This window comes from Dermacentor andersoni, chromosome 11 (assembly GCF_023375885.2).
Source record: "Dermacentor andersoni chromosome 11, qqDerAnde1_hic_scaffold, whole genome shotgun sequence".
NCBI classification, from domain to species: domain Eukaryota; kingdom Metazoa; phylum Arthropoda; class Arachnida; order Ixodida; family Ixodidae; genus Dermacentor; species Dermacentor andersoni.
Genome location: NC_092824.1, coordinates 114,674,768 through 114,690,620, shown reverse-complemented (window position 1 = coordinate 114,690,620; position 15,853 = coordinate 114,674,768). Strand labels below are relative to the sequence as shown.

The 15,853-nt window shown below is 48.4% G+C and overlaps 1 protein-coding gene across 1 annotated transcript; it reads right to left on the bottom strand.

Annotated features, from left to right (window-relative positions):
- Positions 1-267: 267 nt before the first annotated feature.
- Positions 268-11,247, bottom strand: LOC126539627 (neutral amino acid transporter B(0)-like). Its single transcript, XM_050186514.2, has 5 exons — positions 9,673-11,247; positions 8,338-8,449; positions 4,833-4,878; positions 3,920-3,950; positions 268-761 (listed from the first exon to the last, which is right to left on the bottom strand). The coding sequence occupies exons 1-5, from the start codon at positions 10,190-10,192 to the stop codon at positions 268-270; spliced, it is 1,203 nt and encodes a 400-aa protein (XP_050042471.2). The 5' UTR covers positions 10,193-11,247.
- Between the last annotated feature and the right edge of the window lie 4,606 nt (positions 11,248-15,853).

Below are 15,853 nucleotides of genomic sequence, written 5' to 3'. Positions count from 1 at the left end.
AGATACCATTACGGAGAGCTAGCGCGCGTACTCCAACGCGGCCGTGATGGAGACGCGTAGCTATAAGCGTGCACTAACAACTGTACTAACATTAATCGTTACCGCAGTAGCAAATGGAGTTTTGTGAGCCACATATCTTAACCAATAAAAAGCCCCTCATTTCCATACAAATATGTGCAAATTTATGCTGCAGAAAACCGACTCCGTAAAGAGTATACAAACTCCGTATACAAACTGTGTGCGCCGGCGGCACCGGCACAAGAAAAACTACTCATAATTGGCGCCAACAGGGCAGCGTCGCAACAATACCGTTTTTAATTCCGGAGCGCTGCAGACATCCACGAGCGGTAACAAACCCTGTTGCGTCTTTCGACGCAGCCAAACATGCCAAGGCGACGAGCCAGTTACCTTCCTGGTGACGAGCACGTACAAGACTGGCAGAAGCCCGAGTCCGTAGGCGGCCAGAGCGGCCACGCTGACCAGCAGGAGCGTGCGCATGGCTACGAACGCGTGGTCCAGCTCGCTCGTCTGCGAGAGCCGGGTGGCCACCAGGAAGAAGACGCCCACGGGCGAGACCCAGGCCGTCAGCTGGGACACCGTGACCGTGGCGTTGCTCAGGCCCACGAAAAGGTTGAGCAGCGAGTCCGACTCGCTCGCCGTCACCGACAGCACGGCGCCCAGCATCACCGACACAGACAGGAGGCCCAGGATGTTGGTCCGATCGTTCATCACCAGGTAAATATTTTCGTCGTCCACCAGGCCTCGGAAAGGAGGCAAGCATTCAATATCTTCGCCCACCAGACCTCGGAAAGGAGGCAAATATATATTGTTGGGATGCGTGACTTTCACGCGTCCCCTGATACGCTGTTTTCCCGCATAGCACCCGTCTCCTGTAATCCGGCTTCGCCGCGTGGCCTGGTGCCAGCGGCAGTCTATGGTTGAAGCGAATTGTGAGAGATGGCGTGAATGTGGCTCTGCTAATGCCATCTAACTACGGGGTTACTTGGGCGCGGAAAGAAGGCTCTTCTTCCTCTTCGGCTCGGGTTCGGCTAGCAGCGCGGACGTTCTGCGCATGGGCCGATCCATGCTTCTGCGAGACCGTCTCGTGAGGCCTACTCAGGAATGGACGAACACGAGCGTTTGAACGCGCCACCGTTCGCGTGACCATACGCGCGAACGACCAGGCGTTGGTGTCCAGCATGGGGCGAACATATTCGCTCGTTATCCGGTCGCGGTGAGTCGGACTTCCGCGATTTTTCGCGCGCCCATCGGCATGTTTTGTGGATAGCAACTCGGCTAGCATGCATTCATCTATGAAAGGTGCAATAAATGCCCTTGCGATTGTTTTCCCTAGTGTCTTGTCGTTCCTTTTTCCCAAGAGCACGGGTGAGAACCCCACAATATATTAAAAAAAAAACGTGCGCAGAAACCGTCGGATCTACCGTACGAATATTGTCGTGCCAAACAAGCATCCAAAACATTTATGACAAACTTCGATGAGGTTTCCAACAGGTTTCAATCCGGCGAGCAGCCGTGTTCCTGACGCGTCGTGTATACGGCACACGGCACATCGAATATGGTTTTCACGCACACGTGTTTCCCACTGGAGACAACCAACGACATGACGCAAGTACGCGCGATACGCCGTGCAACAGGTCTGATAGGCGACTGCTACGACTGTACTGCAACCTGCATGGTTGAACCTGTGGAATGAAATAACTGTATGTCAAAATTTGCGCAACTCCAACGCCCAGTGCCGCGGAACCGAGAGAATGTGAAACCATCGAGGCGTTCTTTGCTGCACAACGCTGATGAGACTAACTCTTTCCGCTTCTTGGGAGATCTGCCTATATGCATCTGCGGTTTCAATCTGGTTTCACCACTTCTCGAATTTATACCACTAGGTGGCCCGTACACTTTCATATATATATATATATATATATATATATATATATGAAAGTGTACGGGCCACCTAGTGGTATAAATATATATATATATATATATATATATATATATATATATATATATATATATATATATATATATATATATATATATATATATATATATATACAGAAGCCAACAAGGACGCCAAGGACAACATAGGGAAAATTACTTGTGTTTACTAAATGAATTAAAGTAATAATAAATTTATGGATATGAAAGTGGATGAAAAAAACTGGTCGCAGGTGTCCAGCCACCATATCAGGTGACATAAGAGCACATTCTTCGCAATACGCGAAGATGCTCTAACCAATTGAGCTACCGCGGCACCGTTTTCCCATCCTCTTTCTGGGGTACTTATGTTTTACTACTAGAACTAACCCTGAGAGTGTTAGCCAGCGCCGCCACTCACAAACCTAGGCGGCGGATGTGCAACATCCTTTCTGCCGCAGGCGTCACGACTGCGTGATCTGTTTAGGTGAAGGCAAATGGTGAATAAACCTGCACATGCGACCTGAAGGCATCACTCTTGCCAGACTGTCGGTTTTCATTTAAAATGTTGGAATGTGAAACTGTAAAACTTTACAGGGTGTGCAGTTTCGAGACATCCGCCGTTAAAAGTTTGCGGCGGTATATTTATATTAACCAACAGCCTCCCCTGCATATACGTATGCTTGCACGGCAAAATTGCGCTGAACGCCAATGTTTTTCAATAAACAGAAACACAATTTCGATTTAAAAAAGAAACTGCAGAAAGTTCTAATTGTCTACTAACGCGTAAGCATTGTTTGGCGCGGCTGTGACTTCGTTTTTACTTCGCCTGCATTCTGACTGCGCCTCGGTCGTGGCCTCGATAACGCCCGATGAAAACGCGCCATGCGTCTCAACGCGCTCGCTTGCCCGCGAGCGAGGTGTCCGTAAGTTGAAAGACACTCTTCAGCGTTCCACTGGATACTGGGCCACACCAAAATCACAAGTTGGCCCACATCCAAAGTTGGCCAACCTCCAAATTTAAGTAGATTCAACCCCAAATTTCAAGCTGGGTCAAACCCTAATTTCGAGGAGGCGCACCCCCAAATTTCAGTTGGGCCACCCTCCAGCCTCAAGTTGGCCCACATGCAAATTTCGATTTAACCCACCCCTACTATAAGCTTCCCGATGCATTTTCTAAGGAGCCCTATGTTATCTCTATGGGTATTCTCTTTTCATTAAATATTTTTGCTTTTAATTGTTCCTCATCGTTTAAAAGCTCACAACCATCTACATTTACACTATCAAAACGATTAGATGTCATTAACTTTCCAAATTACGCATTTTTGTGCGGATGCAAGGTGCATTCCACTTTTCGCGTGACAGGGCTGGGGAGCTCACCGAGGAATGCTTTCGCATTAATAAATATGTATTAATTATTAACAGATTCCACCTCCGCAACATTTTCTTAATTATAGACAGGACTCTGACGATATAGTTAATGACATATTATGATCTGTTGTAGCTCTTCAAGTAATGAAGCTGAAGAGACGGAACTGTTATTCGCCACAGGCGGTAGCTTACAATTTGTGGTGGTTGGTGGATTGCACGCATAAAATGCTTCAGGGCAAATAGCCAGTCACGTGCATACCCCGTGAAATAAACAGGGGCACGAATAGCAATTTTTCACATCGAATACGAATCGAACAATATCAGAAGGAATCGAATCGAACGTCGAATAATTTTTTAATAGAGAACAGAAGTTTTCGCAATTACTAAAATACGCTGTTCACAAACCGTTCTAATAACGCTAGCAAATAAGCAGCTGCGAATAGTCGCTGCATAGCCGGTGAAATCTGGCTCCCTGATCGACGTAGCCTGCTCCTCCACTACTCTCATGCTTGATGCCTACGCCGAATCGCATAGGACCCTATTCGACTCGTTAATCGAAAGTTATGAATATTCGCGCAGCCCTAAAATAGAATGAGTGCAAGAAGAAGCTCACCACTGTCGTTTTGCGGAGCGATGTAGGTGCGCTGAAAAAAAAAGAGCAGAAAAAGAAATGATATGTCTTTTTTTGCAGCGAAAGCGATCGATATGGTGCCTCAGTTAAACTAAACCAATATACATCTACGAAGAATCGGGACAAAAAATTAATCACGAGATCTGCAAGTAACACGGCTCGGTTGTCCTTGGAAGCCTTCATTTCGAAGCGCTCAACTATCTGCCTTTGTAGCAATTGCTACGATTGGGCGGACGTCTCATTTCCCTTAATTATCTGCCTCTAAGTGAGCCGTCTAATGTTTCGCATAGGGCCGAGCTCGATTTCCCGAGGGATTTCTTCTGACACGCGCGATAGTTTAGCCCAAACGGCTTCGCACTTTCGCTTGAAGGAGTGGCGTGACGCATGTGCTCGAAAGAGCGCCTAAACCGGTAAAGTATTGTTGACAGGAATAAACAGTTGGTCGTAGCGCGTGTCCTCGTCTGTTCCGTGTGCCGTTGTGTAATTTTTTCGCGCTTAAGTTTTACAGTAAACATGTAACGTCAGTGTTCCTAAATCAGACGAACTTTTTAGTGAAATAGCGCGTTATATTCAATTTTGATTTTCTCGATTTTCACTGATTTAGCCATTAGGCATGCGCCACTCTCACACACGTTATCGAATCCTTAAGTGTAGTTATAGGCATGTGTCGTGCGACTCTCCATGCGTCAAAGAAAGTTATGCGCTTTGAAATGGGACCCGTTGATTCCCTTCATTCTTCGCTCACAAATTGTGCACCTTAAGTTGCTTCTTTTATTATTATGCTCCAAACACTTTTCCACGATGTGACAAGGATGACGTCGAAAAGCTTCATTCTATTCGACTGACCAACTTCGCATTCAGTTCGCGCATGCGCTCGACCGCTGCGTTCACTCACCGAGGAGAGGAGGCAAGCTGCGAGATAGTTGTCGGGGAAGAGGTTCCTGGGAAGTAAAGATGTTTGCAGTTTTAGCCAACAGTATGTTGTTTTTTTTTCAGTTATAAAGCACTTTTTTTTATATAGCCTGTGAAAGTTAGGGCTGCTCCACGTTTCCAGGTGCATTATTGGAAGATTCGGAAATCACCTGAATGAGTAGTCGAAATGTCTAGGTATTTAGTTAAATATGATCACTAATTAACTTCTACTGCGACAGTTACTATATGGACAGTCCAGGCGAATTTCCGCCGTCAGCGTCGCCCTGGTCTGCTCTATAAAATCCAAGTCGCGTGCACAGAGGAGTGGGGTGAGGCGGATGCGCGCAGTCTGATCGTACGCCCAAGTGGGGAAAGCGGGGAGGTGAGCGCGCGCTAGGAGGGGGGGGGGGGTGAAGGGGGACACGTTAGCGTCCGTTTACTCCAGTCCGGACACAGCTGCGAATGGTGCGGCCGAGCGCGTCCACGCGCGTTCCTGTGTCCCGTGTTGGCGGTAATCTGCGGTGGGTACAAAGGCTAGGCGCATGGAAGGCTTCGCGTGAGCTGCGTTCTCGCGCGACTAGCTCTCGTTGAAGCGAGAGCTATAGGCAGCACGAAGGGCAATTCGCTCGCCGCTGCTGCCGCTCTTCATCACGCCGGCGTTGTGACAGCGAGTGTTCACGGTCATAGAGTGAGATGTGCCCGTGCACACGTGACACCATGCTTGTTAATTAGTAAGCGAATGCTTACTGCAATTTATACGTCTGATAAAACTAGAAAACTGGAACTTTTTTATTATTCATCTTATATATACACATGCAGAAATCGCGAAATTGAAGGGGCCCTGAACCACTGTTTATCGAAGTGGAGAAATGCATTTGAAGTTAAAATAGGCTATTTAAAAATACTTCGCCGCAAAAAGTACTTCAATGCTTTCAGCAGAAGGGGAGTTATTGGCAATCAAATACGCCCTTCCCGGTGTTTCCGCTCGTTCTTCAATGCCTTGCACTGCGAAGGCTACGGCGGAGCGGGGTGTGTCCACAACGCTGCGCCTACTGAACGTCACGCTGACGCGCAGTTCAAATTTGATTTTGGATGTTAACGCATACACGCCACTATACTTCGGATTTTGAAGGCGCCTACAACGCGCCAAACGTATCCGCCAAACGCAGTTGTCCTCAGCGAGCCACAGTGCGCTCAGTCAGTGGAATCGTCGCAGCACCCCGCGGCGGTATCTACGCTTATACGTAGCAGAGCCGCCGCTGTGTATACGTGCAACTGTAGTTCATATATGCGCAGCGAAACTTGCTTCGTGCACGACAGGGCTTAAGTGCGTGCTCGCGCTCCCATGCTCCAGCCTGACTGTGCTATACGTGGTGCGGACGACAGTTCGTCCTAAAAGCGGAGCTTTCGTCCCTCAAGGGACTAACTGCATGAGTATGCGTGCCGAGTGCAAATTTCGGAAAGTATAGTCTTTAGTCTCTGGTAGGAAAGACAGCAACGGAAGGACGAATGGCAACGGTTACTCACAGTGCGCTCCGCTGTTTTCGTCCGTGTCACGGAGTAATGCGGCGAAAACCGTATTTTCTATAAATGGAGAATAACATCAAGTTCGTGCACTGTCTAGTGAACTACAAGCAAAACAGCACTTTGCCTCTTCGTGAGAATATTGCCTGAAATTTATAAGGTGGAATGTGAAAAGCCGTGCATGCACTTCATGTGAGCACCATTACAGAACGATGCACATTAAACGGGCAATTCATTGTATATTCTTGCTCAACAGTACCTAAGTTGCTTCCGTTCCAAGAAGATTACAAACTTAATTGAAGCGATGTGCAGCTCAATCGGGGCACGCCAAGCGACAGAGAAGTTTGCCTTCTCTGTCGTCTGCGCTCGCTACACGTACATCCCGTAACGTCTCAGTTCAAATAACCCTAACAATAATCGGACAGCTTTCTTTTTGCAGGCGCTATGGTTGCAAGTGCACGCAACGTTAGGATCTCCCCGCAGAGAACACACAAAATGCCGAGTCTCTTTAGTTTTGCCCCACCTGCCTTCAGATGCTTAACGGGACACTAAAGCGAAACAATAAATCAGTTTAGACTAATGAAGCATCGTTTGAGAACCCTGCAAGCAGTCATTTCAAAAAAATAGTTTGATTATTACATGAGAAAATGAAGGTCCAAGTATCAGTATTTAAATTTCGCGCCGAAACCCCAGCGCCGGTACGTCAGCGTGACGTCAGGGATTCCAAAGTATGTTTTCGCGTTTGGGACGCGGAGCGCAGCGGGGGACGAAAGACGGCGATAGCGAAGAGAGCGGGAGGAGGAAAGCGGAGGAGGAGGGTATGGCGAAAGCACGGAGGAAGGAAACTAAGGAGAGGCCCTGACGTCACTCTTTGTGAAGCTAAAGTGAAGCCGGAAGTTGGCGTTGTTCATGGCGTTGCTCCGCCTATCGGGCCTGCTCTCCTCTCGTTTACATTTCTCGCGAAACCACGCCGCGCTGCGCGCAACCGTGCTGCCCGGACCCGCGCGCTCCGCAGCAATACTAAGCAATCGTTAGCACGTTAGCATGATTCTGCCAAAGAGGGCAACATTTCCCGCGGATATTCCTTCGTCCGTAGTCATTGCTGTGGCGCGGCACATTGCGTACAGCGTTGCATGCGCGTTCATTTCACGAACTTTAGTTCCTCCTGTCCCAGCTGGCCACAGCAACATCCGGTAGAGCACGGTCCAGATATTCCAGCGCAACAAATCACAGAGACCAACGCAAACCTGCCCGCACGGCGCCTTTGCCACGGTACGAAACCTACGGAGCAACACGTGTGAGCGTACAGAACAATAACAAAGCCGCCATTGTGGCCCGAAAGGCGGGGCCACTACAGCAAAGAAATAAAAAACAACAAAACAAAGGAGAACCTACTACGTCATTTCCTCCACGCTTTTCTCCTAGCGCGCGGAGGGGGTAGGGCCTCTCCTCAGTTTCCTTCCTCCATGGGCGAAAGCGTGAGAAGAACATCGTAGTACCGCGCAAGACTGGCTCTGCGGCGACGTACGACCTCTACGAGATAGCGCCAGAGTAGCGCGCCGTTGTCTGTTCACCGATGACGCCGCGGCTAAGGCATGCGGCGAGCGCGTCCACCGATGCCATATATGGAAACAAAGAGCTGCATGAGTGGAGGTCTGTCTGCGGCAGCTGCTGTGAATCGCGCGCACGCGTCACCCACGCGCTGCCTCTCGCGATCTTCAGATTTCGATCGCCCGATTAGCGCGATTGCGCGATTGCGATCGCCCGATTAGCGAGGCAGTCGCGCCACACTTCACTCCGTTTGCAACGTGCCGCACGAGACAGATTGTCCGCGCCAGCCAGCATATCGTGAAATGAATGCACGTATGGAGCTGCGCTCAAATTTCGCATTAGGAAGTGTCGTAATCATCGGTGTTCTTTTTTAGTGCGTATAGTAATGTTTGTGCGAAATGTTGCGTGCTTACCTGAGCAGGTCTAGGAAGCCGTCAATCTGGCTGCTGAACTGACGCCGGCAGTAGGGCTCGTTCTGTGGTCCCAGCACCAGCGCTACGCCGATACCTATGGCCGACGCCATGCCTGCACCGAAGCAGTGACAGGTAGGTATATAGCGCGGTATCACTCACAGTAAAATTCGCAGCGGCGCGTGAACCGCCTATAATCGTCAATTGCGTTTGCGGCCGTAAGTATGCTGTGTACTCTGCAGCTAACGCGGGCCAAGCAAAAGGAACACAAGTTACGACGATGGGCTCAACGGTGTTTTGGTAGTCGCCTTGAGCACGCTGGTGAATGTTTCTTTTATCATTGTTAAGCTAATTATCAGATTTATTTGCCTGTACGCATAACTGCATAATTGCGTAAGCTTTCGCGCGCGCCAAGGGGTTTCAAGGAATCGACACTACTCAATGGCTGGCTTGGTGGCCGCGAAGAAGTGACAAGGCGTGCCTGTTGGCTGCTGCTACGAGCAAGCAGCCGCGTCATGCTGTTTGCTATACAGGTTGGCTAGAGCGTTACTCACCGGCTCAGGGGGGCAATAATCGATATGACTGAGGCGAAGCAAAAAAATATTGAAAAAAAGCATGTCGCAGCGGGCTTGCTATAGTAGCAGCAGCTGACAGCTGCGCGTGCGTTGTCACTTTCTCGCGGCCGCCAAGTCAGCCATTGAGTAGGTGTTGATTCTAAACCCCTTTTGGAGAGCGTTGCTGTCACGTGCGCCCGCTTTCACTTCGCATTCTTTCTGTCGTTTTGCGGTACAACCTATGGTACAACTTTGAAACGAATATAACTTGGGAAAATGTAGCGAGCTAGGTGTTGAATATCATGCTTTCGAATGCGGTGCGCCATTTGACATTTGAGATTACGCAATTATGCAAGTAATTATATATTTGTGTGATTAGTTTTGAATGATTAGCAAATCAAAGATAAGAGAAAAATTCACCAGTGTACGCAGGACGACTGCTAACAGCATTGGTCCCATCGTCATATCTCGTCAACCTTCTTTGTACCGCTTACAGTCCGCGTTAGCTGACACACACTGTATGGTTATGTATACGTACAAACAATGGACCCGTGGAAACTGGCCTCCGCTGTTGTTCCAACACGTACTGTACACAAAATAGCAATTAATACGCTACTAAGAACTTATCAAGTATCAGCGCGGCGGCGCCAGTATGGAAGGAGCTTGGTGCGAGAGAAATGTGGCGCTGTCGGCGAATATTCCGAAGGTTCTCGGTGCCTTATACGCGATGCCCATAACGCAGGGCCCAGTAAGGAGGGAGCCATCGCTGCAATGAACGACTCACCGGTGGCGACCACGAAGTAGAGCATGGCGAGCAGCCCGATCTGTCCGGCCAGCATGATGTCGACGCTGCCGAGACCGGCGACGATGCTGGACGCGACCACGGGCATGACGAGGCACTCGAGCATGCGCATGTACAGCTCGCCCGGGAAGTCTATCAGCTGCAACAGGCGGGCCGACACGCCGTGGTTGCGGATGTGCCATCCCAGCGTCATGCCGCCGACCGCGGCGCCCAGCAGGCACAGGTTGAGCGAGTTCTCGGACATGCGCAGCAGGCTGCCCCCGTCCTCGTCGTCCTCGGAGCCCGCCCGGTCGCCAGCCTTGCGTTCCACCTGCGACGCCAGCGAAGGAATGGGTGCACACATTATTCTCGCGCGAAACACACTTCCGTAAAGACTACTAGAGAGAGAGAGAGAGGCGGGAGACTGCAAATATAAAATTGTTTGAATATGAATCGAATACAAATAGTAAGCATCGAATATAACGAATAGAATATCGAATCGAATAGTCAAAAGTAGACGCATATATCACTCGTCAATAATAATAATAATAATAATAATAATAATAATAAAAACTGCAGGAACAGCCTCTCAACAATCAACATCAGCCTCTCCACAGCCTCTCAACATCCATAGAGGTTGGTTGCAAACAAGCTTTCCAAGGATGAATGGCTTCTGTATGACTATAGCTTTCTAAAAAAAAAAACACTAAATGAATGGTTGTTAAAAAAAGGTCACAAGTTGTAGAAAAAGAAAAGACTTGCGGAATTTGTATGCTATGGACACATGTAAGATGGCCCGTTTCAAGAAATATATCCACTGGTTTTAGCGTAAAAGATAAAACTGCTACGTGACCAGACTGCATGAAAGGCTGAATTACAGACTACAACAATAATAACCGGTTTTCATGTAGGCTTCCGTCGCGAAACCGAAAACAAAGCAATTGCATTACCCGGCCATTTTGATTGTGCACTGCTTCGAACTTCTGTCCTTGTTTTACTTCTGGTAATTTGCGAGACTCCTTCAGCAGACAGAGAACAGCAAAGTGACTTTAACAGACGGTTGTCGTGAAATATTTGGTTAGTTTCGATATTCGAAAATACGGAATAGAGCATATACGAATACTTAAATATTCGATTCGTGTTCGAAACTTCGACTATTCGCCCACCCTTTGTAGAAACAATGCGATCCAATATCCAAGGCATCCAATAATTAAGCTTCCAACAGATTTCCAACAACCTGCAACAGAAGTAGCAGCCGTGCCTTTTATGCATAGTCGCGGATCGAATTTCTGAGTATGTGCTGTACTGAACATAGTGCTATGTACAGCTTTTTTTCCCCTAAGCAATGCTTTAAACTAATCTGTCATGATCATGTTTAAATTTCATATTTTTTTTGTGCACACAGACTACTTGTTTTTGTAATTATTAAAATGTATTACTTCCCTATTGTATACATACATTTTTGTAAGTTCACGTCTACCGTATACTGTGCAATCACATGTGAGCGCCCACTGCCTCATGTTGCCTTTCATGAGTTTTTGGGCTGGTCAAGTTGCCTGCGCGCAACTTCTTACCGAGAACCCCACCATAGAATTTGTTTTATGAGAAATAAAGTCATTCTTATAATTTTGATACACGTGTAAATCAGGGGACACAAGGCAAGACTGCGCGAGAGACTTGAAGTGTGCTATATGTCGCACTAATATTACTGCGCCGAAATTTCCACCATGTTCCACAAGGACCCAAGGACGTTTTGGACACTGCTAGGTGTCGCAGTAGATACGTACAGAACGAGTACCACCAACCGTGTCCAACGATCGTTTTCCCCACAGACTCCAGCAGGTGTACCAACAGACGAAGTGCTCATACCTGAGGCATCGCGCGATTGGATGCCATATCGTATTATGTTCCTCCCGCCTAAAACGATTTTTTATGTTGCATTTTCCATTCCGGTCTAACACGCCATGCTAAATGCGCCGGTTATGGCCAGAGAATCAGGAATGGAGACTGCGTGGGAACAGCCTCACACAATTTATTTGATTACACGGTGTGCATTACCACTACAAAAGTTTTTCTGCGAGGTCTACATATACCGTCTTAGAATGTCTACGGTCTTATGGTCTTACGTCTTCACACTCTGCAGACTCATAGTCTAACACACTGCGAAACAACCTGCTCCGCCAAATTACCCCAATCCCCTGCCCTTGCTTGTTTATGGAGAATGCTACGGCGCATTTATCATATTATTCAACAACTGCTCTCTTTTAATGTACACGTATCTGGTCGCGGAAAGGACAATCACCTTGTTCCGTCATTCTCACCGATAGAAATCCAAACAAGGCCCAAGGACACTTATGATGAAGACTAGTGATCACAGAAGTGTTCGATCAAGAGGCGTCTCTGGAGCCAAGGCAAAAGGAAACGTCTTCGTCAGGGTGGTCACCTGTCCTGACAACGTTGTACTGACGAAAGGAGGGAGCTTCGTCAGTTGCTGCGCTTGCCGAAACGCTGGCTTCTAAGTACAAAAGTCCAGAAACATCCCTTGTTCGAACACTGTCGATCACTGAAATCTGTCGAAATTCGGCCAATATTTATTATTATTATTAGTAGTAGTAGTATTAGTATTAGTATTATTATTATTATTAATGCTGCCCATTGAGCTACACTAGTGCATTATGGTGAAGCTCGACAGATGGTTGAAGGGGAAATGTCCAAAATTCCTGGGTTGCTAGGTCGCTAGGCGCGCTGTTAACCTTTCGCAAAAAACACAACTATGCAACCTGAACAAAGCGACCAGCCTTAACGAAAAGAGTCGGAGCGATGCAGAATCGCGATTCAATCGCTATGTTACGCCGGCGTTAGAGCATCATCTAGGAAATTTCAAGCACCCAGGCTTGCCATTGTGGTCTCTTGCGTCCGGAGCTTGGTAAGGAGCCTTCTTCTTCGTCTTAGCTCGCTCAGTTGCACGCGTGGTTTAGCACGAGCCAGCAATAGCCGAGTTTCTTCGCTCGGCCGCGGAGGCGGATCGCTGAAATCCGCGGGACAATACATGTTACAAGGGAGCTAGACTAGTGAACAACAGAGTGCCGAATGTGTTAAACAGCATTATAAAACGACCTTATGCATAATAACTTCAGACCCTATTCGACGTGAACAGTGTAAATGCCCTCCAGAATGCCGTTAAAATATCACTTAAATTCTGTAGAGTAAAGCGCCTGTTCCCCTAGGGAAGGAGCTCAAACACCTGACGAAAAGAATCGCTAGCCAATACCGTTCCCACCCGCCCCCTGTAACGGTTGGCGTGTAGCACCCCAGGTAAAAAGGATGCTGGACCATCATGCTTCATTGAAACGAAGAATGGACCGCTAATTTGCTATAGTTGTCTCGAGTGGGTGCCGGTCGGGCGGACGCCCGCAGTGTTCACAGGCCCCTTTGTGTGTGTGCGGGAGAACCCTTTTCACAAACGGCGCGACTCAAGGAGGGACCCCATCCACGAACTCTCAGCGTTTTCCGAGAACCAACGTCGCCTAGAAGAAATGCCCACCGAAAGTGGAACCTGCTGCAAAGCCACGACGAGGACTTACAACGTCACCTGCTGAGTGCCACCTGCGGAGGCGGGCCCGTCTAGGCTCACCGGAGAAAGTGGGACCAGCCGCAAAACAACGTCACCTGAGAAAGTGGAGCAGCCACCCAACCACAACCAGACGCAGTGCGGGTCACGTGACGTTGACGTGAGCAAGATCCCGCCTACAATTTTAGGGGGCCTATTTAAGAGGCCCCGCAATGTACTTTTTGATTTCATCCTCTTCTCATCTTCACCAACCATTGAATAAACCATGCAAGTTTCGCACTAGAGGTCGTCTCGTCCGTGCCTGGTTGCCATGGTCTACCGGATATCTGCAGCCCGCCGACAACGCCAGGCTACCCAATAGTAACGTCGGTCGAGCTTCGATAAACAGACGTCGCAACAACTGGTCGGCAGCGGTGGGATACGCTACCCTGGAGACCCCAACTTTGGACGACATCTACGAGATCGTAGCCTCTTCGTCCTGGTGACGACGTTCGGAAGGAAGGTGTCAGGATTCATGAATGCATATGATGAGTGCACGGCTTTTCTTCACTAAGATATCACTTGGCTTTACGTAACTTTTTTTTTTGGGGGGGGGGGGAGTACAGAGCAGTGATTTTTCTTTAACCGTTGACGGAAGTTTTGAGTACGTCGAGGTTGTTATAGAGTGAAGAGTTAGCAGCACTAAGGGCAGCCATGAACTTGAAGGCACTAAAGAAGCCGGAATTGTTTAGCTTGGCCAGAGTTGGGCCTTCAAATTGCCGAATCAAAGAGAAAGCCGGAGATCATTGAGGCGATAGAAACGACCGGGGCAGAAGACGATGAACTAAAGGAATGCCTAGAGAGCATTGTGCTTAAGGAAGAGGAGCGTAAGCGCCTAGAAGAAAAAAAAGAGCGCGAGCGAGCAGCACGCGAAGAAAAAGAGGAGCGCGAGCGGGCAGCACGTGAGGCCAAAGAAGAGCGCGACCTCGAAATGAAGCGCCTTGAATTGAGCTCCTGAAAGCTCAAAATACTTAAAGACCTAGCACAGAGGCACGTGAAAGCGAGCGCAGAATGACAGACTTGATGGTACCCTACGCAGTAGTAGCGGACATAGGTCTTTTTCTGGTACAGCAAAATTCGCAAGAAACACGTGGCCGCAACGCTTGCTTACGTTACTGCCACGTGAGGTAGCTGATATCATCGCCCGCATGGGGAAAGAAGAAGCAAAGGACTTCGATGAAGTCAAAGCGAATCTGCTTAAAAAGTATAGATTATCAGCAGAAGCATTCAGGCGAAAATTCAGGGAAGCCGAAAAGACCAAAAGTGAGTCATACTCAGATTTTGCATACACCTTGGAGGTAAACCTGAAAGAATGGCTCAGAGAAGAGGGTGCACTCGGCGACGCCGAAAAATCAATGCAGTGCGTTGCTTTAGAACAGTTCTACCGCCGGCTGCCAGTAAACATCAAGTATTGGGTTCAGGATAAGCCAGGCGTAGACACTATATATCACGAGAGCGGCCGATCTCGCTGAGGAGTATGTAACTCGCCGTGCGTTCGAAGGCAACGAAGCTCCTAAGAAGGAGGTGAATAAATGCAGACCCGACAAGCCAGAGCGATGGTCGAAGTCGAATCAGCATAAATCAAAGGAAAGGTCACATTCGGTGAAAAATAGGATGAGAACAGCAAGGGAAGGGAGGAGTCACCCTAACAGAGGGCAGAAAGGCAAAAGAAAAAAGCTTTCGAGGCAAAGAAACCAGTCGTTTGCTACAACTGCCAGCAAACGGGGCATATCTCCGTGTGGTGCAAAAATCCCAATCTAGTGCTGATGTCACTATCTAGTAACGAGGAAAATCTGAACTTGCTAGAACAGTACATTCGAGACCTCGTGGTAAACGGCAAACCGTGTCGGGTCCCAGGCGGCACGTCAGGTCGGGCCAACGTTGGAAACATATTGGCACTTCCTGGCCCAATGACGGCCCAAGATTAACAGCGTGGTTCCAATATTGGCAGTGCCATTCTGAATCCTGGCCCAATGATGGCCTAAGGTTAACAGCGTAGCGCGAATATTGGCTGTGCCATTCTGATAGAGATCCAACGTTGGCCCACAATACACAGTCAGTAAACAATATTGGCTGTGCCATTCTGATAGAGATCCAATGTTGGCCCACATTACGCAGTCAGTAAACAATATTGGCACTGCCGTTCAACAAGGCGGGAATTATTGGACCGACTTTCGAACGGATTTGCCAATATGGGTTAATAGTTGGCTTTCCTTGGAGGACATTGGCCCGTAATAAGCCAATTTTCCCCTTGTCGGTTTTTAGTGCTCTACGACTTGCTGATATTGAACAACGTGTTTTGAAAACTAATGCACTGATCACAGGCACACTGCGCAGGAACCAGAAATATGCTCTCCCGTGCCAACTGCATGCATGGTACACCGCCATTTTTGTACTTCGCGTTCAGCGAAATGCGCCCCCTAAAGAGAAAAGCCAGTGCACCACGTAGCAAGCAGGGGAAGTCGCATAACATTAGCCGCTGCTTTATTGATCGTGCATGGAAACATGAGCTTTCCATAAGAAGCAACGGTATTGCGAATTTGTCTGCGCATTGTATATTTTGCATGTACGCTC

Excerpts from the sequence above, each read along its gene's own strand:
- LOC126539627 (XM_050186514.2), bottom strand. The coding sequence starts at position 10,192 with ATGCGTCTACTTTTGACTATTCGATTCGATATTCTATTCGTTATATTC. Across the intron at positions 8,450-9,672 it reads CTACTTCGTGGTCGCCACCG|GCATGGCGTCGGCCATAGGT; the intron begins GTGAGTCGTTCA and ends GCTTCGGTGCAG. Across the intron at positions 3,951-4,832 it reads CAGCTTGCCTCCTCTCCTCG|CGCACCTACATCGCTCCGCA; the intron begins GTGAGTGAACGC and ends TTTTTTTTTCAG.